General features: G+C 33.8%; 1 protein-coding gene and 2 pseudogenes across 3 annotated transcripts in view; all 3 read right to left on the bottom strand.

The window, feature by feature from the left end:
* RPRD1A (regulation of nuclear pre-mRNA domain containing 1A) overlaps positions 1 to 24,156 on the bottom strand; it is a 65,782-nt gene that overhangs the window by 15,388 nt on the left and 26,238 nt on the right. The window contains exons 3-7 of one of the 3 annotated variants that reach the window (XM_011361492.2): positions 21,941 to 22,047; positions 21,764 to 21,861; positions 19,453 to 19,579; positions 19,181 to 19,356; positions 14,264 to 17,898 (exon numbers count right to left, since the gene is read on the bottom strand). In XM_011361492.2, the coding sequence (XP_011359794.1) occupies positions 17,698 to 17,898; positions 19,181 to 19,356; positions 19,453 to 19,579; positions 21,764 to 21,861; positions 21,941 to 22,047 (709 nt within the window). In that variant the 3' untranslated portion in view covers positions 14,264 to 17,697. Of the gene's footprint in view, positions 1 to 14,263; positions 17,899 to 19,180; positions 19,357 to 19,452; positions 19,580 to 21,763; positions 21,862 to 21,940; positions 22,048 to 24,156 lie in introns of those variants that run through there. The other 2 variants (XM_011361501.2, XM_011361510.2) reach the window with 2 other exon arrangements.
* LOC105293014 lies at positions 686 to 23,747 on the bottom strand (annotated as a pseudogene).
* Positions 12,683 to 12,801, bottom strand: LOC111741409 (annotated as a pseudogene).

Below are 24,156 nucleotides of genomic sequence, written 5' to 3'. Positions count from 1 at the left end.
AGTTTTCGATCCATGGTTGGTTGAATTCAAGGATGCAAAACCTGGGGATACAGAGGGCCAACTGTACCTTTATTGAAAAAATTGTGTAAGTGGACCCACACAGTTCAAACCTGTTGTTCATGATGGCTAAAGACTTCCTGCCCAAGAATATTTCTTAAAGATGGAGACAGTGTAATATTTCCATATGACATCTTATTTCCATAGTATTTCTGAAGATGTATCTGTGCAAGCATCTAAGCAATTTCTCTGTGTTGTCAATACATGTATCCTTAGTCTGAAATCTGATTGTTCTGTTACTTAAAATTTATTTTATCATTTTCATCAGTCTTCATTGTAACTAAATATTTGAGAATTAAGATTAAGTGGGTTCTTGGGTCATAAAAGAACAAATTTAATGTTGAAGGTAAAGCTCGTAATCCTCACTCAAAATACTATCTTCAGAACACATTATAGAATCCCTTAGGTTGAAAGCAATCTTTACGATCCTGGTTCATTTGTTCTCCTGCAGACCCCTAAATGATTTCATTCTTTGACATGTATTTTATTATGTCTTTTGCCTCTCTCAAAGGTTAACATACAAGTCTTTCTTAAACAACTGTCTTCAATATAACTATTAAGAAGCTTTGATTCTTTCTTCAAGATCCACCATAATTGACTTCCTTTTGCTTACCCTGGGATGGGGCACTTTGCTAGGTTAGACAGGAAAAGTTAATTGAAGTAGCCATCAAGGTGTTTTTTTGTTTTTTGTTTTTTTTTTTTTAAACAAGGCCAAGACTGGAAATCAGTCAAGTCTGCTGCCATCTCCAGTGGACTGAAAGCAAAGCAGGTAAAGATCTTGGTGGCTTGCTCTAATTTCTTTTCTAGAAAACAAATACCCAAACTTAGCTTGGAATCTTATCGTGCAATTGATAATTTTACAAAATGTAAAACCCAACTATCAAATCTTTTTTTTCCTTCACATTATTCTACACCCCTCTGATGGAGTCATACACCCTTGACTGTCTAGAGAAATAACCTTTTAGTGGGCAATACTTTAGTGTTAACTCTATGTCATCTAACATACCATCTTCCATCTTTTAGTTCCTTACTATCATTCTTTTAAGTATTCTAAAAGCAGACTTTAATTTTAAAATATCACTGAAATAAATAATACTCACCTGTTAGTTACAATTCTACTGCAAAAAAAATTCGTTAGTGTTCTAGATTAACAAGTGGAAAGACGACATATTTTTAGGAACTAAGTTTTCTGCAAGGAATCTAGTGCCTATCTGGCTATTGACTGGGCTTAAAAATTAACAATGTTAAATCGTAATGAGGGTATATGCTGTTATAAATAGGCTTTATATATTTTTATATTTCATCTAGTGTATGTGACCCTAACCAAAATTTTGATGTGCTTACTATATACTATTGTTCTAAGTGATGCATTTAATCTTCATAGGCAGAAACTACTATTATCCATGGGTCACAGATAATGAAACTAAAACACAATTATCCAAGGAAACTTTCTCCAAAGTCAACAGGTAGGGGCCAAGAAGGTTCAAACTTATACAGTCTGGCTTCACAGTCCTCTTGACAGTTATGCAATCCTGCCTTTCATATTTTAGTATTGGGAATAATAATCGGGGTGCAACTAAAAGCTATCTTGCATCAAATATAGGATCACCACAGTGACAGGACTAGCCGTCATGTCCCTGAAGTTCATTCAACAAGTTAAAAACTGTGACTTGTGTTAGGTAGTCTAATTCTGCCATTAAAATGTCTCTGGAATTACCAATAGTGGACGTTCTTGTAATTTTCTCATGAATAACAGTTTGTGCTTAGAGACTTCGATTTTTTTTTTTTTTTCAACAAAAGAGGGACCAACAATAGTAACAGCATCAACATTGAGAAGACACGAGAGAAAAGAAACAAGAAAAGGCAAAGGGCTAGTCCAGTCAGGAAATGTAACAGGAAAGCTGAACCTACTGATATAATTATGGTTAGACTTTGGGGAAAGGAGGGAAAGCCAGAAGTTCATAGGCAGCATATAACAGGCTATTTCTATTTATTAAGCAACTTCAAAATCAAGTGGGGATAAGAAAGTTAAGAAAATGAGCTATAACAATCGTTTTTATTTTACTGATACTTAAAAGAGGAAGTAGACTTAAAAATCATGCTATCCTTGTTATTTTCATCTTTTGTGTGACCTTTTAGCCTCACTCCCTTAGCATATGCTATCCAGTTACCAAAGAATCACACTATCCAAGGGTCATAAAAGTCAACTAGTCTGGTGCTTCCCAAATAGTATCCCACGGAATATATTCCATAAGGTTTTAACAGATATGCCACAGAGATTCTGGGCTGTTTAGAGCAAAAATAAATGTTTCTTTGCTACATCTCTGCTCCAATCCCCAATATGCTTGTGTACAGAGGGAAGCTCCAAGAGTGGAATCTGGTTTAACATTTCTCAAAATCACTTAAAATATATTTTTGCTGAATACATACTGCCATCTCCCAGAGCTAATAGTTTATGTATAGAATAGTTAGGCAAACATTAGACCAATATTCCTGTCCTTATTTTTCAACCTCTTATTGACCACCTCCAACAGCAGCAAACTCATGATTTATCCTAGAGTAGTTTCACTGGATACAGACTTCTAGTTTAGTGGTTTTCTTTCAGTGCTTTTTAGCTTACACCATTCTTGCTCACGATTCTGCTTAGAAGTACACTATAATTCTCATCTTATACGTAAGACTTTTTTCTGTCTTCTAATAAGGTTTTCTCTTTGCTTTCCTGCAGTTTGAGTATGATATGCCTTAGACTGTAGATTTTCTAGTATCCTGCTTAGTATTTGTTTTCTGAGTTTCCTGATCGGTGGTTTGATGCCTGTCATTAATTTTGGAAATGCCTGGCTATTATTCAAATATTTCTTCTGCTTCATTCGTTCTCCTTCTGGTACTTCAAGTACATGTGTACGACACCTTTCTACATTATTCCACAGTTCTTGAATGTTCTGGGTTTTCTTTGTTCTTTTTGCATTTCAGTTTGGGAAGTTTCTGTTGACCTCTCATCAAGCTCACTGACTTTCTTTCTCAGCAGTGTCCAGTCTATTGAGGTGACCATCAAAGGCACTCTTCACTTGTCAGGTGTTTTAGTTCTAGCATTTGATTTTAATTATTTTTAACCATTTCCACCTCTCTACTTAAATGTTTTTGCATGGCGTCTACTTTGCCATTAGCGTTGCCACGTATTGATTAATGGTCTGATTAATTTCAAATCTGTATCATACAAGATTGTTTGTTTCTTTTGGCATGCCTTGTAATTTTTTCAAAAGCTGAAAATGATTATCAGGCAATAGTAGCAGAGGTAAATAAGTTTTGATTGTGAGGTTTTACATTAATCTAGCCAGGAGTTGGGCTGTGTTTAAGGTTTGCTGTAGATGTAAATGGCAGAGGCTGAAATTCATTATTAAGTCTTTTCACTTTAGGCAGTTCTAACTGGCAGAACACTCTTGTTTATCACATGTAATACATCCGCTGGTCCTAGTTCTACCCTCATGTACATCCAACTCTTCTGATAGCTTTCAAAGCATCTGAAGACAGACAGCATATATCTTATGCAAAGCTTGGTCTCTGAGATTTCCATTTCCTTCAACTGTTCTCCAAAGTTTTTGTTTCCATTTCTTTGCCATTCTGGCTCCTGTGGCACCCAATGAAACAGAATTTACTTTCCATATTCTGAACTTAGTGTAGTTTAACGCTGTTTATACTAGCTATGTCACCTTGCTGACTAACAGCTATATGATCAGTGCTTTCTACCATAAAGTGATGCCAAACCAGGTCCTGATCACATTGATGCAGTTAGTTTAGGGGAATCAAATATAGAAATTGACACTGGACATTTTTAAGCAGCAAAAGGGGGATAATGAAAGCAATGCAATTTTCACAATGACCCCATTCAATTTGCACTGGTTATGGACTAATGGCCATTAAACTGTGAGCCATGAGTATCAGAGGCAGCTCTAATTCAACTGAAGTTGTAAGAAAATTTCTGTGCATATGTGCGCTGTTTTTTTAAAAAAAGATATCTGAAATACTTTATTCTGATTCTTAATGATGGGAATGACAGTAACAAATAAGGTTTCACCACTGAATATTGTGATTGACTGTAGCAATCTTATATTCGAAATTCAATGAGGAAACTGCGTTCCAAAACAGCTAAATATGTGGGTCCAAAAAATGAAGGTATTTATTGAACTGCCGCAGTCACTCTGAAGTCCATTCATCTCCTTCAGCATCCCAAAAATTACATGTTCTGCTTAGCTATATAAGAAAGTGGCAAACACGCTGTACCACTGGCATCACAGGACAGTTGCCTACAAAACTAGACTTCTGACACTGGGCTCCAGCTTCACTTTCTCACAGGTCATCCTCCTTACCTGGCAAAGCAGTTGTCTGAGCAACCTCTAGATCTTGCTTATACTCTGCTGCCAAAGCTGAGTCCATGACAACCTCTGGTGGGGCATGACAACAAACTCCAAGTCAGGGTTTCTGATTAGTTTTCTAGCAAGCCAGAAGGGCTTTTCAAAGTTGTAGTCACTTTTGGCAGAAACGTCGTAGTACTGATGATTCTTTTGGTGGAATACAACTGATTTTGCCTTAACTTTCCTGTCCTTGATATCCACTTTGTTGCCACACAACACGATGGGGATGTTTTCACATACTAGTACCAGATTTCTATGCCTGTTAGGCAAATTCTTCTAAGTAACTCAAAGTTACATGAAACATTATAATGGCACACTGGGCTTGGATGTAATAGCCATCTCCCAGTCTACAAAATTTCTCCTGACTAGCGGTGTCCCATAAATCAAACTTGCTAGGTCCTCTGTTGGTGTGGCACACAAGGGGGTGGACCTCAACACCCAAGGTAGCCACATCTCAAATTCACCAGATGACATTTTGCAAATGTAGTTTTTCCAGGCCCATCACCACCAACCACTACAAGTTTGAACTGAAGCTGGGGTTCTCCTTGGGCAGCCATCATGATGTTACTTCCGGAAGCATCTCCGGGCCCGTCTGACTCTGCATGTGTGCATTTTTCAAAGCTATTGGCAACTCAAAGGTTAAGAATGTTCATGTTCTTCTCATATTCAATAATCTATCTGATGCTTCATGAACACACCCACACTTTAAAAAATCATACTAACATTTGGCTAAACATATTCCAAGTCAAAAGGTAATTAAAATCTCATTAGGAATTAGAATACAAAACATAGTTATCAAAATTTATCAAGTTTACTGATGAACTGCCTACTTATTTGTGCATTTTATGTAAATTATCGACTTTAAAATGCATTAACAGTTTATTAATCCTAAAAAACTCCCAAGAATTTACTTTATATTGGAATAAGATGATTGGCTCTTAGGAATTTTCCAAGAATGGTTCAGGCTTTGCTCTGAAGCAGTGATTTTCTCTATAACCTCATCTAAACATGACCAGGTTTGGGAGATGCTTTACACAGAATTCTATGAGATTATGTTAATCTAAATGATATAAAAGGCTCTTAAAATTTTATTGATTTAACTACATAAGAGGTTTACATTTTGCTTGAACAGAACTGATGTGTGTGAAGACATAAAAATGATCAAGACTTAATTTCTAGTTCTGACATGAATCTTACTTCAAAAGAAAGGAGCAGATAAATGAATTAGATGTCATAGCTACCAATAATACCACGCCTCCAATTACAATGGCATACTAAAAGAACTGGCCTTACAGAGGTAATGGGTACTTTTATTAAATAACTTCCAATATTCTGATAGTAAATATCCATCCACTAATGTGTCAAATAGACTTAGTTCCTTCAGTAGGTCCAAGAAGTATAACTTATTTATTCTGATGTAGACAAATGGACCTCATTTTTTAAAAAAGTTCCACTCCTGTTTAAAATGAAGGAAACAAAGATACAATAAATGCTGACCAATTATGTTAAAAAATTACTTTCACAAACATTTTTTAAAAGATGAAACAGAACTATTTAAACCAAAAAAGAGTGGGACAAAATACATCAAAATATTAATAGTTGTTTTTAGTGGTTAAACTTGTAATTTTCATTATTTTACCAATTTTCTACAATAAACATGTATTGTTTTTATGATGGTAAACAGTTTCATGGAAAAAAGGCAAAAAAAGAAAATTTTAAACTCTGCATGTTGATTTTAAAAGTTGACTTAAACAAAAGTACTTAGAAGTTCCCAACTAAGAAATAGTGAAAAAGTCAAAAACACCGAATTTTGGAGCTTGAATAGGTCTTATAATTAGGTTTGATGTACACATTTTGAAAATGAAAAAAATGGACATGATATTACACAATTTCTTCAAGTTCATACAGTAAGTTCTAGAACTTACAACTCCAACTTCTCTGCTCATTATTCTAATTCATACCTCATACTCGCTGAAGACTAAGATAGAGGTCCAAGTAAGATGTAAATCTGTACATACAGTATGGCTATACCATTTTTTAAAAAAAATTAACTATTTTTGTTTTGAATCTATTTTATAAGACTAAGGGAAATATCAAAATGTTATCAAGAGCAAAGTGATTTTAATGTATTTATTTTAATGTATTTTTCAAATTTCCTTTCAATGTATTAATATTTCTGTGCCTTAGTGTTCTCATTCGTAAAACAGATATAATAGTATCCACTTTATATAGTGGCAAAAAAACAGATTAATATTTAGTACTTTGGCACAGAATAAATGCTATTAGTTGTTCCTTTATGATAAAAATTTAAATTATTATCTCCCCTACAATGGCATTCAAGTGCAACAGCAGGGTTTCAGATTAGGTATAAAGACACTGGTAAATTTTCACGCACATAATGTATGAAAACGTTCCTACATGTAGTATTGGGAGATTTCATTCAAGAGACTGAAGAATTGAGAATCTAAAATCTAATAAGCTATCAGAGGCTTCAAGAGCAGAGTTTTTTGATGAAGTTTTTTTTTTTTTTTTTTTCATTACAAGTGTAGAAGCTCAAATGGAGGGATACAGTACTCATTGATTAGTCAGAAAGGGGCAATATGGGATTGCAAGTGGAAAGAAATCTAGCAGGAGAGCTCAAGTTCACATTTAGAACTCAATCTACTTTACTTAGCACTAGTAATCCAGATGCTCTACTTCTCCCTGAAGACGATACTCAAGACTAATCTAGGTGATTAGTTAAGGGAAAAAGGTCAGCTGAGTGATTAGTTAAGGAAAAAGCTGCTGGAAGGGGACACAACACTAGATCTGGTAGGCATGAAGAAAGCTGTACTGTTTGCTCCTATCTTCTTTGCTTTTCCCAGTTTTCCTTCTGTCCTTTATCTTTTTCTTCTTTTTGTTCCCTGGTTTCATGCTGTGTTCTACTGTCAAAGGAAACTCAACGCCGCCACCATTTACAACCATACCGTGAAATTCTGTTCTGCCTTATCTACAGGAGTCTCCAACACAAAGTTCATTGTGTGAAATGTATATACACTGCATATCAATACACCTAATATGCACTATGTATATACATAATAGACAGATAATCCTAAACAGCTTTTTTGACACCAAATCCAGGCTTTCACACATTAGTTAGCAAACAGGTTAAAGCTACCACTTAACGACGCTACAGTGAGTGTTTCAATTTTGTACAGCAGTCTGGAACTCTATGTGTGCTGATACTTGTGATAATAGACACAGATAGAAATCAGATATACTAAAAATGGCAAATATTTAGGTCCACTGAGATACTCCCTAGACTTCAGCTGGTTGACTGTATGTCCCATACTAAGAAAAATAAGAACAGAATATTATAATTCTAAATTGGGAATTTAGTATTAAAAAATTCCAGTGATCCAAATGCAAAGAATATTTCACAGGTCAAAAGATTAGGATATTGCTTCTGTATATTTCATGAAATGGCAACAGAACATGGAAAATTGTTACACCTTTTGCTTAGAAGATTAAAGGAAAAATGATCGGAATGCCATCAAAATCAGCATCGCAATCTCCAGTTCGATCCATTAAAAACTAAATCATTCTCAACTTGAAGAATTTGACTGTTATTCCTATTTAGCCAAGAAAATGATACTTTGAAATTGCATTATTTATATCTAATAATTAGTCTGTGTCCTTACTATTTTTACATCTCAAATAATACAAAAGGGGCTTAAAAACCATCAAAAACTGTAGTAAGGAATTTTGTAATTAAAAAAAAAACCTCTCTGGGGAAAATTGTCCCATATATGGCTTCACTGCGAAAGTTTAGTAGTTTTATTCATTTTTAGAAATAAATTATGTGCAAAGATAGAGCATTAACTTACTACATTAAGTTTAAACTTCATCGGCACTTTCACTTTTCCAAAACCTGTCCTTCTCACTTGTTCCACTCTTGTCTGCTCTTATTTCACAGCCATTATGGCTTTGATGCCATTGCTTCTGTTGTTTCCTTGCTTACTTGCCTAGAATTCCCACACATATCTTTGTCAATTGGAATTAAAAAGTAGAGAGCTTTTCAAAATGTGGCTGTAAGGACACCCTGTTTTCTGATGGATACTCATTAGGGCTGGGGCAGGATCTCCAGGTATTTAGGCATTTTCAGTAGTTTATATTACTGTGTTGGTTTTCTATTAACTATTTCCTAGGAAAAAGTTCTTCCCTCTGAGTCTGCTGTATTATCTTTACGAAATGCTTTGTGGCTCCAGTGATGTCATCTTTATATAACTACAGACTAAATGTACTATCTCCTTGGATTATCAGTAAAGTGGACAAGATCTAACATGGATTAAACCAGCACTTAGTTTTCCAGACAAGATGATCCTCATTACTCCTGGGCCTGGAGGGGACACTGCCCGTTCCCTCTGCTCCAAGCTTCCATACAGTCACAGACTCCTCACCACTGCTACCTGGCCCAACAAGGAGGGATGCACAGGAGTTGATCCTCCTGTTTCCTGCAGCACCCTTAGTCAGTATGTGTTGTTCCAGCCTCCTGGTTCCCGGTGTTCCACTTCTGGGCATAGAGCATTTGTGTGAATGCTCCCGCCTTTAGGAGAGTATATGTAGATTTGTCAGTAATCCACCTTCTAAGAATACAGTCATTTAGGGGGCATTCATAGCATTCTTTCCCTTATTGGGCAGAGATATTACATATACCATACATAGTAAATATAATTTCTTCATTTCCTATATATTTACTTTTCCATTTTTCTATACCTATCTTTTAAACAATCTTTATCAATCATTATGAAAAGAACTTTCTGTGACAATGGTAATGTTCTCTATCTGTAGCCAAAACATGTGGCTACTGAGCATTTAAAAGATGGCTAGTGCTGAAAATTTAAATTATAAATTATATTAATTCATTAGCACATATGGCTAGTCACCTATTTAACAGTGCAGCTGCTATCTCTCTACATTTCACCTCAACCACTCCATTTCATCTATCTTTTTATTTCATTTCTGTCCCCGTTTCATCCCACTCTCTATTTATACCCCTATCTTCATTATAGCTACCTTTATATATTGAATTTATGTAATAAATATGTACCATAATATTTATATACATCTTTATTACATAGTTATATGATATAGACTAAACTAGGTTTTATATATTTATTATATCTTAATATATCTTCTCTATAAGTTCTAAAAGGAGAGAAAAGTGGCCACTCAGTCTAATATCTTAAAACAGAAGTCAAGAGCAGAATGTTTAAGACTGAGAAAGGATCTAAGGTCAGGATCTACTCTGCTTTTGTTTTTTTCTACAGAATAGAGTGAAAATCTAAGTCAGGCAAAAAAATAATGTGAACACCACACTTTAATAGAATCCGTCTCTTAACATAATCAATTACATTTCAGAACACTGGAGTAAAAGGTAGGAAACACCTAGACCAACTTGATTTCTGAGATAATTACTTCCAAGAAGTCATGAAAAACTACCAAAAGAATGAACACCAAAGAATACTGCACCTAATTTTGAGGAAGCAAATTGTATAAACAACAGACAAGAATGCCTGATGCAGGTAAGTCAGAATCTCAAAAAGTGATTAACATATTGTTTAAAGAAGTTAGGAATCCAGGTACAAATTACTGAGATGCTAACAATATAAACACTTTCTTGCTGAGAAAACTATAGATATTAAAATATTGCAGGTATGTTACATTCTTTTAGAGTATCCCTATATATGACATAAATTCACTGGTTAAATGGTAAGACAGATGAAAGCAAGGTAGAAAACCCCCAAGTTTTTTTGTTTGTTTGTTTGGGGCTGGAACTTCTGAAGTGCTTACTTGCTCGGTAGTTTTAAGCACTAATTCATTTTAATCTCATAATAACCATATAAAGCAGGTGTAATTATTATCCCTATTTTGCAAACGAGGAAACTGAAGTACAGAGAGGTAAAATGCTTTGCCTAATGTCACTGAGTAAGTGGTGAGGCCAGAATTTCAATACAGGCAATCTAGTTTCAGAGTTTCTACTCTACCACAAAGCTAAATTGCCTCTCAAAGTGTTCACTGATCTAAAACCAAAGTCAGCCAACAAAAATTTCTAACCACAGGTCAGTGTTTTGGGCCTTCTATCTTCAACACATAAAATTATGTTCATCTATAACTTGGAATATATCCTTAAAAATTTTGCAGAAGAAACAAAGCCAAGAGAGCCAAAACAAGAAATGACAAGTCTGTAAAAAACACTACAGGCTGAAACACTAAGATAATAAAGGCACATATTTAACAAATTAATTATATGAGAATATGATGAACAAATCCAAGATTAAGAATGGCTGATGTTAAAAAAAAAGAGGTCTGTAGTCCCAAAATTAGCAAAAGCAAAAAAAAAAAAAAAAAAAAGCCAGTACAACACTGTCAAAAAGATGTACTCTGGAGTATGTATTAAAGAATAAAAAATGTAAAGACTCATTATATATTTTACTTTTCTTACTGAATTGATCCTTAGCTCCTTTCTCAGAGCCCATACTTCCATTAAACATATATTTTCAAATATTTACTTGCATAATTTCTAAACACATTAGGAAGAGTAAAAGGGAGCAAAAAATGCTTTAAGTACTCATTGCCAGCAATAAAAAAATATATAGCTTTTCAACAAAGAAATACATAAAAAGTAGACAGTAGCTAATTAAACAGTATTTTATATTTGCATTAAATAGGTCCAAATACCCCTGTAGACTTTGCCAAGCTTCAGAGGCACGTTTATTTTACAGTTGTTATGGACATTTATACTGCTGATTCTCCTGTAAGTCACTTTAACAAGGCAAACTGTGCCTGCTGGACCCTCAGGAGCACAGAAGATCCAGGGACCACGATAACTGAAGGGGTACTAGATGGTGTGGCTGGTATGCTGGCAAAGTAGAGGCAAGGTTCCAATAAGGTCTGGCTGACTTGGCAAACTTAAAAAACTCTAGCACTAATAAATCCCCTAACTCTCATTCTCTTCTGACTTAAATCAGAGCTGTAGAGTTTGTGAACTGGCAAGTAAAAGCTGTAAGTCCCTTTTTCAATAGAGACCCATAAAAATTCTGACAAAACAATTCCCACTCCCGACATTAAACAAACAGGCTGTAAGCACAACAAAAAAACAGCAGCAACAACAAAACCCATGGAAAATACTAAAGGAAAATGATAGAAATGAGAAAAAAATGATGAGAAAAGATGAGCAATGTGGAGTAGATTCACAAGAGTCAATATACATGTAATAGAAATTTAAGGAGAAACTATAAAAAATTGAGAAACAAAAATAAAAGGCAAGTTAGGTCTTCCCAATAAAAGGGTACATTAAATATCAAGCAAAATTAATGAAAGACCAATATCCTAGATATATGTCAAAGTGTTAAATGTGTAGGAAAGGGGAAAAAAATACAGTAACTACACCAAAAGAAAAAAGTGACCTAAGAATTCATTATTCAGTCAAGCTATTGTTCATGAGTGAGCAGAAATGAAAGCTACTCTCAAACATGCAAGGCCTTTTACTACTTTTGTGACCTGTATACCTTTGTCCTTTATTTCAATATAATTGACTGGAATAACTTTTCAAATAAAAATTTTAATGATAAATGCATGAATAATGATAATCAAACATTTAAAAAATAAAATGATTTTTTACATATCAATAAAAGGATTTAATAGCCTATAAACAAAACTGGTCTGCAAGGAGGAAAGAGAAGAAAGAAACTAAGAGGGCTTTATTCTAAATTATACATATTCAATATCAATAGTAGGTTGTGATTTTATTTTTATTATGGATTTTTGGTATCTTCCACATATTCCCCAATGCATGAAAGTGCATACGTGTGTCTCTGTATGTGTACAAACACATACACATATATACTATGAATACTTGTGCAAAATTTGAATACTTGTGCAAAATTGAATATTTGTGCAAAATTTCTTAAAAAGGTATAAAAAATAAATTTCTGGCAATTGTCCAGAAAATGAAAAAGACTACTCTAAAGCAGTGTTCTCTCTTCGCATCAGAAACATCAAGCAGAAGCTAGTTAACCTAACATATTTTGGGAAATGTTCTAGAATAATTTCCAGACTAAGTAGATTAGATGATCTCCAAACTTTTTTTTTTTTTTTAAGGTGAGGCAACCCTTGGTTGACTTCACAAATTGCAAGGACCTTGTCAGCTTACAATCCCTATTTTTTATTTTTTATCCCTACAGCACCTGGTCTTCCTAGGTGGTCTCCCATCCAAGTACTAACCAGGCCCGACTCTGCTTAGCTTCAGAGATAAGATGGGATCGGGCTTGTTCAGGGTGGCATGGCTGTAGCCCAAACTCTTTCTAGTAATAAATGTCATCAACCTAAAACTTTACCATCATTTCACAACACCAAAAAAACCCAAACAATTTGATTAAAAAATAGACAAAGGATCTGTAAAGACACTTCTTCAAAAAAGTTAAAACAAATGGCCAACAAGCATGTGAAAAGATGCTCAGTATCACTAATTATTAGGCAAATGCAAATCAAAACCACAATGAGATACTACCTGAACAACCATTAGGATGGCTACTATCAACAAAGAGAAAAACAAGTGCTGGCAAGAATGTGGAGAAAATGGAACCCTGTGCACTGTTGAGAATGTAAAATAGATGGTATGCTGGTTTCTTAAAAAGTTGCAAATAGAATTACCATACGATCCAACACATGAAAAATAAAATAAAGTTCTTCCTCTCATAGACCTCGCATTCTAGTGGTTGGCAGAAATGACAAATAAGTACTCGAACTTAAAAATTTTCAATTAGTGATAAGTACAATGAAAGAAAAATAAAAAACAAAAAACAGAATGATAATGTAATACAGTGGGAGAGAAAGGGGCAAAAGAAAGAGTAGGGGGAACCAGATGAAAGGGGTAAAGGACTATGAAGAGGTGACACATGAACATAAACCTGAATGAAAAAAGGAACTCAGATAAGATCAGGAACAGAGCATTCCAGCCACTCTGTTAGCCATTAGCAAAGCAAAAACCCTGTTATTAGAACAGGCTTCACCTGCTTGAAGAGTAAAATGGATGTTTGTGAGATGGTACAAGTAGAGATTAAATGGAGACTCATGACTAGTGATCTTGGGTTACATATAGAGTTTAAAATAAGATCCCAAAGTGTAATGGAAAAAAATGAAAAGTTTTTATCATGAGACATGAGTTCTTCTTACCCGTGTTGTTCAAGGGTCAACTGTAGTTTTATTTAATAAAACACCAAAGGTCTTCCATTTATATAACAAGCTGAACTCATGTTTATCTCCACTCCCTCCAAAAAGCCACTAAATTAATAATTTATAAAGGCAGAAACCCACAAGGACGGAGAAGAAGGAACTACAGTACATATGTCAAGAAACTTTTGAAAGATGGCAAGAACTGAAACAAGGGATAATGACCAAAAGTAATGTAATTCACCCTGAGAAACTTTGGATAGGCTCACAACTTTGAGGTACCAAGCTCCCTGAAATGTAATGGTGAATCTTAAGGTTGACAATAAGGATTAATTGAAAATCTTTACATCAGTCAGTGAAAACTCTTGTCCCATAGAGCCAAAAAATGGAGGTAAGAAACCAAGCCCAAGATTTGCAATTGGAGATCCAAACACAAAATAAGAAGTACCTCACTGATCTGAAAACAGATCCCCTGTTATCTACCCAGCAAATCTAACTTCTCTGGAGAAAATGGATGGCCCAGTAGAGAAAACCTATAGATAATGATATTTGGGAATCATCAAAGACAATGATCTAGTACAATCTTACTGTAAGTCAGGTTGGTAACATGTATCAAGTCTTTAACATGAGTCAGCAATTTCATCTTTAGGAATTTATCACAAGAGATAACAATAATATATGAGTAAAGAGTTAACTACAGAGATGTTCACTGTAGTACTCTTTATAATGTTAAAGCAATAGAAACACTTAAGTCATAAAGAACACACAGCAGTTAAATTATTATACATCCATACGTTAAGAAGGAAAAGTGACATATGATGCTTGTAATAGATCACATGAAAAGGACAGTATGCAAAATACATGGAGCCAATACATAGTACCTAAGCCTTTTGCTTATGTAGTTTTCCTATGATGAAAATAAATTTACTCGTATAATCAACAAAAATAAGTAAAAGATTACACAATTCTTCAAAAACGAATAAATTAACCATTAAAAATTTTAGACTTAATATTCAGATCTCCAAAAGGAACCATTAAGAAGCTAGTTACATATGTTCCTCTGAAAAATCCATATAGCTCCATCTTATCAAATTATTTCTAAATTTAATCAATATGATTTCAATGGAAAAATAGAGTAAAATGTAAAGAAATAACTAATCACAGATGAATGATTATGGAATCAGTTCCCCATATTCTTATAACTACACTCTTGAATAATATTTGTAAAATGATAAATCAATAAACATCAAAAAGCTACATGCAGATAACACCTTCAGCAATAGATTCTAAATCTGCATTTTTAGTGCTATATATATATGTGTGTGTGTGTGTATATACACATATAATCATTCTTATTTCCTATATTAAAAGAGCATGACATCAGAAATTTCTAATCATTAAATTTCTCACGCAAAACAAAACTTATCTTAAGCATTTAAAAAAAATGTAACAAACATTTTGGAAAACAAAAGTTTTATAGAAGTAAGCACTCTTGAAAAACCTGGAAAATACTATCTAGCAGATAGAGGTACAGACAACAAAAGCAAACAATATGTCCGAAAACAGGGAAGAGGCCAAGTAAATTAAGAAGTGCCTACTTAGCTGTCAACTGTAATTGAAAAATAATTTAATAAAAATGATCTCCTTAGCAAAATGCTGACATTTAAAATATTAAATTTGAAGAAAAATATGTATAAAATAAGTGGGAAGTAAAAACTCATACACTCAATCATGATTAGTTAAAATTATAGATGCAAACAATACCGAAAAGTAATATAAACAAAAATCTACTGTGTAATTAGAGGGGGTAAGTCAAATGGTCCAGTAGAAAAAGGGACTACATTCCCATGTATATGTAGGAATTATGTGACAGAAATGGCATTTTACAACATAGCAAAAGACTGAGTCATTAATCATTAATCAATAAATGGTGAGAGGTCATTTACTACCACTATCAAACAGATCCCAACATTATACATACCATAAACAAAAAATCCTACTGGATAACATTAGGAAAAAAAAAACTATAAAAAAATAGCAGTGTATTTTTATAGTTATGAATTTAGAAGGTTAATTATATCTAGAAAGCTCAGAATCTATAACGGCAAAGACAATTATTAACACATAAACTTGGAACCAAACAGAAAAGTAGTGAAAAGATACAGGAATTTAGAGAAATAAAATGGCTAATATGTTTGAGATGATCAAACTGAGTAAACAAAATAATAATTTTTAACCTATAAGTAAAAATTTAAAAGATCATTGACATTCACTGTGGGCAAGATTGTACAGGAAAAGATACACTCATACTGCAAGGAATTTAAAAAGGCAGAATCTTTTGGAGGGCTTGAGTACACTATCAACACTTAAAACATATACTGCCTTTGAACTAGCTATTCTATTCTACTTCTGGAAATCAATCCTGCAGAGATTCTTGCACAACTATACAAACCTGATATTATCAGGTATTCTCTATAGTACTACATATAATGCACAAAACTAGTAAAAGCAACTCAATGGATAGAATCTGATACCATGAGAAGAGAAAAAGACTTAAATACACGAAACAAACAATATTCATACAATGAATACTATGCCCTCATTTTTTTTAAATGAGGTAAATCTGAATATATTGATGTAAGACTGCAAAAGATATATATACACTGTCCTCTCTGACAGCTTTCCCATCCTGAATTTTAGAACTTGGAACTATGGCTGATTTTTCCTTTAAGGGCCATCAAACTGGGATTTCCAGAAAACCAATTTTCTATAGAAGCCTAGCAATTCAAAATAGATCAATGTTCTATGAGATAGGTATTTTATAAAAGCATGTTCCATTATATCTACTACATCATGAAAAAAAGAATTCAAAATTGAGCAAAGATATGGAAGAATTTCTGATCTCTATATTGCCTCTTCTCCAAAAACATCAAAATCAAAATGTCATTTTATGTTCTCTATCCATGAATACCTTCTAAAGTAATAATCTAGGTGAATAATAATTTATGCAATAATTTCAGCTTCTGAATGGTGAAATATGATTCCCATAGTAATCTATGAAATAGATTTCTAAATATAAATTAGATTTATCCATAGTCTATTTTAAATTATCTACTTAATAACCAGGTAAAATTAGCCACAAGTTTCAAAAATAATTTCCAAAAGTTTTAAAAACATTTGTTTTCATTCATAACAAATGCTTAAATAGTGGCCTCCTTAATAAATATGAAATAGCCAATTCCTGAACTGATACTTTAAATTTATGTCTCATTAAAAAAAACAAACAAAAAACAATGACACATTATTACCTGGTCAATCACAGCTGATGTTCAAAAGTGTGATCCTTAAAACTACCTGATATATCATAGCTGATATGGCAAGTATAAATCTTGACCTCTTAAGTCTCAACTTTAAAGTGATGCCACTTAGTACAAATAATGTCTACATATATCAAATTATTTCCTTATTTTCTGACAAAGGCATGACTTAGTCATAATTGATAACTTACAAAGAGTTCCATGGAATGACTTCCTATTTTATCTAAAACCTAAATATTTCTTTATTTGTAAAAAATGTTTAACATAATTTAAGTGATTTCTTTATGATAAAATCCAGTCAGGCTGGAAAAAAAAGTTCCTAGAAGGCTTTATTTCAAGACAGTGATTACCTCTGAGGAAGGAGGAAGCAGAAACAGTTGAAGAGACTGGGTTTTGCTGTAATCTTAAATTTACATAAAAATGAAAAGCAAGTATGTCTTTTTGGAGGCAAATTCTCTGGGTTCTAAACAATTCACTATCTCATTGTGACCTTGGGCAAGTTATTTAATCTCTGTGCCTCAGTTTCCTTACCTTTAAAATGGGGATAATACTTAAATAGTGAAGTGCTTAGAATAGTACCTGACACATGGTAAATGTTATTGCTGTTATCATCAGCCTTACCACCTATCACTACCAACTATGAAATCTAGTTGGAAAGTACTGGAAGAGGTAGGAGGTGGTAACTGATTTATTTTCTACACTTACATTTCAAACATAAATTCTATTTTTGTAACCAGTGAGAAAGCAGTATAAAATAGAATAACAAAGTTGCAGTCTTCAAATTTCAAAAACATGAGACAATACAGGCTTTGGAGTTTGATATTTATTTTTAGCAGGAAGAATATGCTAATGATGACGACACCGTTAGAAGATACGCCCATGTCCAATACCTGCAACAGAAGCTAAACAGAAGTTAAAGAAACCATACCAAAGACTAAAGACAAAAATTGTATGACATTACTTACCCTTAATTCTGCTAACAATAAAACAAGTAACAACATGTTTAAGGAAAGTTCCATTACAAAATCGAAAACTGTCAAGTTGACTATCAAAAGTATCTTTTTAAAAAATTCTATCTTTTCTTTTCTAAATAGAATTGGGCAAGCTCTCTAAAGGTAGAGCATGGTGCCAACAACTACGCTCTGAGGGTGTATATGTGAGCAGAGGAGGAACAAACTGAAAACAAGTAATGCTAAATTCAGAGGTAAGAATTCGTGGTGCGAGAGCTCTGCTGCTAGTACTTAATCAAGTAGCTGCTCTCACAGGCAGAAATGGCGACCACCTCTGGCACAGAGATTGCTGAAATAAGAACTAAACATTAATAAATAAAAGCAACTTAATTGAGGTAATATCATAGCTTAACTACAAATTTCAGAGAACTGTCTCTAAATAAAGAGATCCAGACAAATTAGAAATTCTCCTACATAAGAAATTGCTATAGTAGTAAAACAATCTAAACAAGAACTAGTCAAATGAAAGATTCTCTTAAAAGCACTTCTGACAATGGCTACACTGCTCATAGAAAATATGAGTTTCTTTCTTTTATTTTTACCCCTGCACCTCCGGACTTTCCATCAACAGTATCAATCATCACTCAATTTAAAGAAGCCGTTACTTTTTACCTAAGGGTTTGTATGAGCTGGGAGTGGGGTGAGAATATGTTAAGCAACAGACTCAAGGGTGAAAAAAAAAGAAGTAACGTGACGATTACATTCCTGAGCAAAGCTGATGAACTGCTGAGAAACAGAGAGACTGGGACTAACATATCCAACACAAATTCTATATCCCAAAGTCTTTTAATTTCTTAACTGGAAAGATTGTATGTACTCAGAACAGGAATTAATTAAGTCCAACCATAATTTACTGTACTTAACACCAGACTTTATACCAACTGCTATTTTACCACTATTTTTGTTCTTGAAAATAAAGTTTCAAACTCATAAGAATAAATTTTAAATGCAACTAACTCTGCTAATTCCAAATTTCTAAATTTACTTAGGTAGGCTGATTTGATTCAAGTAGAAAGAAACTCATTAACGGAAAGAGTAGATTACCTGTGAGCCACTGTCTAAAAAGGTCTATGTCAAAAAAAAATGCAAAATATGCAGGAACATTCAGGTATTTTAAAATTCCTACCAAAAAGAATATATTAAGTAAGCACTAAAGAAGTAAAAGGTTACGCACTTCCAATTTATGCTCTTTCTCTGCAAGGGCTTCCTTTTGACAACGAAGAAAATCTGCTAACATTCGAGTGAGTTGCTTCCTATCATCTATTTCAGCCGCCAATCTGCCGTTGTAATCTGCCAGCAACATACAAGCATCTTCTACCATTTTAGAGAGCCTTTCTCCAGATTCTTTATCTAAGAAAAGCACAAAATAAAATTATTACACAACAAAAACAATGCCATATGCTGTTCCCTCACTAAAAAAGTTCAGATCATGTTTTCTCTTCTTACCTGTTATTTTATCTAGTAGGGATACTTCTTGGACTTCTACAGGCAAAGAAGCTATCCTCTGATGAACTGCTGCATCACCTGAAGCAGCATTTTCTAGATCTTGTAATGCTCTAACGAGATCTAGAGTCTAAAAAGTTATACAGCTTTAGAACCAAAATAAATGAAGCTTAAACAAATACAAGTCTTTAAGTTTACTTCATATTTCTTTACCCTTATGAGATTTTTACTAGTTCAAAGTTTCAAATATAAACTACTTTCTAAGACACTCCATTTCTTTTGTACATTAAGGAAGAGAAGCTACACTATATTAGATACTGGAAATATATAAATTGGGAGCATATAAATGAGACATGGCCCTTGGCCATGAGGAGTTCATATTCTAGTGGTGGAGACAGATTGATAGTATAAAAATAATTATCTGACTATTAAATTGATGTGATTGATTTACATGCTGAATATACACAACAGTAAAAGGGAAGGCAGGCTATAACTTCAACCTGGAGAATACAAGTTTTATGTATGATATATTCATTATATCATCATTATTCGTGAGGATTTTTAAATATGAAATTGAATATTGGGGGGTTGGGGATACATATTATCTTCTACCACAACACAGAAGAGTCTCCCAGATTCCATTTCTAAAAGATACAATTAAAGTAAAGGAAAATGTAGTTCTGGAGTATGTTTAAATACGGTATCTTCAACTATTCTATGGTTAATAAAATCATTAAAATATTACAAAGTTCCATATATCTGATGACTAATATATACATTAATGCTTAATTAACCGCTATAGAAATTATTTTAGAATATTTAAATTGCATTGTTTCATTTACCAGCTATAATTAGGAGAGAAAGTCAAGTCTTTGCTGGTGACTCTCAATTTATAATGTCTATAAATTCAGTCCAAAGAAAAATGAGTAAAATTTTTATTAGTCTCCATCCCCACCCCACCTCCTTTTTTCTCCCTTTTTTCCTTAATCTCTAAAACTAGATTCTGGAACACTAGGAAATTACACACATACTTGAAAAGCAGGAAATTATCAATTCTGTATATATATTAAGATGACACTGATAGCCAGTTACTAATTTTTCTTTATGTTATTCCCTTACAAAAAAATGCTATCACTGGTGGGCTTTGGCATTCCTGACAGATTCTTTCTGCCTCCCTAGTGCTAATACTGATATAAATCCACAGTTCTAGGCAGTAATTTGTACATTTCTTTTGAGCTCCTTTCATGGGGAAAAGAGCTCCACCCAACCTCTGTTTTCATGCAGTGAGTTCAGGTCCAGTCCTACAACTCCCATGGAGCACTATGAGTCCTTGTTAGTTACCCTCTAGGATACTAATTTCTGGCAACCCATGTCTGCTTCTAGATAAAAGCTCAGCAGGAACCAGGCTCTAGCTCACATATTAAGTTTCTGTACCATTTCTAGCCCACCATGATATTTACCTTTTAAGAGTATGGCTATGTCTTCATTTTCTCCTTTAAAATTTTATCTGTCCCTCCTATATGTTTGAAACATAGAAGGAGGAAGCTTTAAGACTCAATGCCCACATAATTAAAAGTTTAAAATGTCTTTAAGGAATAATCTAATGGTTAAGGAATGCTATACTACACCAATCTGGGAGGACATGGAATACTAAGTTAATGATTTTAATCCACCTTATTTTACCATGGAACTACATGGTTCTATTATAGTTACATATAACTATATGAATACGTATTTGTTACTCTAACACTTATTTTTAAATGTTTAAAAGCGAAAATACTTAAAGGGCAGTGTTTATTTCTAGGAATGGAATTTTTAGTGTACTTAAATCATACAACAAATAAACGTTTTATTTATTTAAAAGTAAACTGTCAGGGGTCAAATGTATGGTGATGGAAGGAGATTTGATTTTGGGTGGTGAACACACAGTGCAATAAACAGATGACATATTACAGGATTGTACACTTGAAACATATAATTTTACTAACCCATGTCACCCCAATAAATTTACTTTAAATAAATAAATAGGAAGAAACTGTTTAAATGGTAGATATCTTACCAGATCTAATCATATTAAGCATCAGAAATCCTCTATCTATGCGAAACATGACTGCCTAATATAAAATACATAACATGTTTCATTAAACATAAGCAATCTGTTAACCAGAAAATATAATAATCATGAAACTTCTTTCTTATACAGAGAACAATAATACAAATCAATTTACAACAGTAAAACAGTGAAACTAATAAAGCTTGGTGGCCATATGAAGTAATAATAATGATAACTCCCTTAACAGAAAAAAACGTCTACCTGTGGTGGTTCACTTGGAGATCCCAGAGAGGAACAATTTTCATTTTCATCCACCTTTATCTGTTCATAAGTTCGCTTCCTAGGTTTCTTATCGCCATCTGAATTGAAAGAACATTTAAGTTTTAATGAAAAAATACATTTTAATGAAGAGATCATGATAAAAGACTATATACTTACATAGAGCTTGCTTAAGTTGTTCTAATACATCATTTTCATAAACAGACCTTTCTTCCCAAATAGATAACACTCTTCCAAGGTGCTTCTTACAACTTTCATCAGTTTCACTAAAGAAAAAGTAAAAATATTTTATTTTTATAAGTAAAAATGCATAGTGCTATTGAAAAGGCAATGGTGATTTAAAATATAATCAGACATTCATGCCCTGGAGAAAACTGTCCAAATGTTTACTAAGCACCATTATGTGATAGGCAGTTTAGGGGTGCAGTGATCAAGACAGACATATTCCCTTCTTCCCTTAAAGAGCTTACAGACATATTATAGACATATTATTAAACAAAAAATTATTTTAAAAATATAAAGGTGTCAGTCCCAGATTCTAGGGGTTTACAAAGAAGCTGCCCCAAACATAATATGGGATGAACATCAGGTTAAGGAATATTTCTCATAGGTGATTTTTAAAGTTATTTAACAAATACTGATCAATGCACCATCTTTGACATGGGAGATACAAATGGGAACTTTATGGCAGCTATTATTTATAAATGCCACAAAAGAGAACAAGGTGTTAAAAACAGGCATAACAGAGAGACCTGGCCCAGGTTCAAAAGAAATCAGGAAGGGAATCTGAGGAACTGATATTTAATCTGAGATCTGAAGACTGGATACACAGGGAAGTGGGAAACAGACTAATCCTAGTCATTTCCCACCACCTTCATCAATATTACCATAGAGTGAGCCACTATTATCTCTTGCCTGGATTTTTTAACAGTCTTCTCATTGGTCTCCTAAACTCTACTCTTTCACTATTTCTCTATCATCGTAAACCAAATCATACTGCTCTCAATCTTCAAAGAGCTGCCACTCATACCACGAATAAACCCAATATCCCTATCCTGGGCCATAAAATGGACATGTTCTGCTTCCTGGCTATCTCTCAGTCCACATTCCCTAAATTCCTTCTCCCATACGAATCTCCTTGCTGATTTTCAAACATGCCTAGCATAGAGCTGTCTCACATGGCTCATTTTTTCATTTCCTTTAATCTCTGTTCAAATGCCATCATCCCCAAATAGTAATTTCTTATCTTATAATATAACTGAGCACCGTCATACTCTCTAGTTCCTTCTCCGGTTTATGATTCTTCATAGTCTTTATCTTTTGACATTATAATATATATTCAATTGGTTATCTAGTTATTACCTGTGTTATCCACTGAAATGCAAGCTCCACTAGAACAGATCTTTGTCTTGTTCATTACTGTATCCTCAGGGCCTAGCACACAGTAGGCAGTCAATAGTATTTTACTGAATTCTCAGGAGAGGTGACATATATAAAAGCCATAAGCCAGAAAGAAAAGAGGTTCAGTTAGCTTAAGCTGTAGACTACAGAGTATGTGCATGGAAGAAATGTGAGACAGGAGTCTGAAGAGGTAGACAGGGCCATGAAGAAATACCTTAACTCTTGCTCAGGACATTAGACCTGATCTCTAGGACAAATGAGAATCATTCAAAGGCATGGGAGGGTTATGACCAGCTCTGCAACTCTGAGTACAGTTTCCTAAAAGGATTAAACAACACTAGAAGTGACTGCAATTATAGAGAAATGACATTATGGTAACTGGAATGGAAAGAAATCTAAAGAACTGAGGGAACTATATGTAGTATATGGGAAAGGGGAGTGAAAGAAAGGAGAGTGTGCTATATTATAAATCACAATATCACAGAAGGTTAAAGATGACACCTAACTTCTCAACTGAGTACCTGGATAGATGGAGGTGCCATTCACTGAGAGAATGAAACCTTGAGGAAAAGCAAGTTTGACAGGGAGCAAGGACATAATGAGTTCAATATCAGACAAAGTAAGTTTAAGATGTTTGGAGGAATATAACTAGAAATCTGATAGGCAATTGGACAGAGAAGTCTAAAAGAAAAAACATCTCAATCGTACCATTTGATTGTGAGTTATTAGGATATGGATGATAAATACAGAGGGCAAGAATATGACGCCTCACCCACCCAAAGAGGGCCTAAGACTGAACTCTACGACTTATATACCAGGATCTGAAAAGATGGTAAAAAGTAGTATCTAAATTGAGGGATAAATAATATTTATTTAAGAAGGTAGCATACAGCAGTATTTCACACTAATTTTTAAAAAATGCATCCACTGTGACTAAAACGACAAGGCATACGGCTAGTACATTTTCGTCTTTA

Source organism: Pteropus vampyrus, unplaced genomic scaffold (assembly GCF_000151845.1).
Source record: "Pteropus vampyrus isolate Shadow unplaced genomic scaffold, Pvam_2.0 Scaffold3, whole genome shotgun sequence".
NCBI classification, from domain to species: Eukaryota; Metazoa; Chordata; class Mammalia; order Chiroptera; family Pteropodidae; genus Pteropus; species Pteropus vampyrus.
Note: the sequence above shows the minus strand (reverse complement) of the source record. Positions and strands in the feature narration are given on the sequence as shown.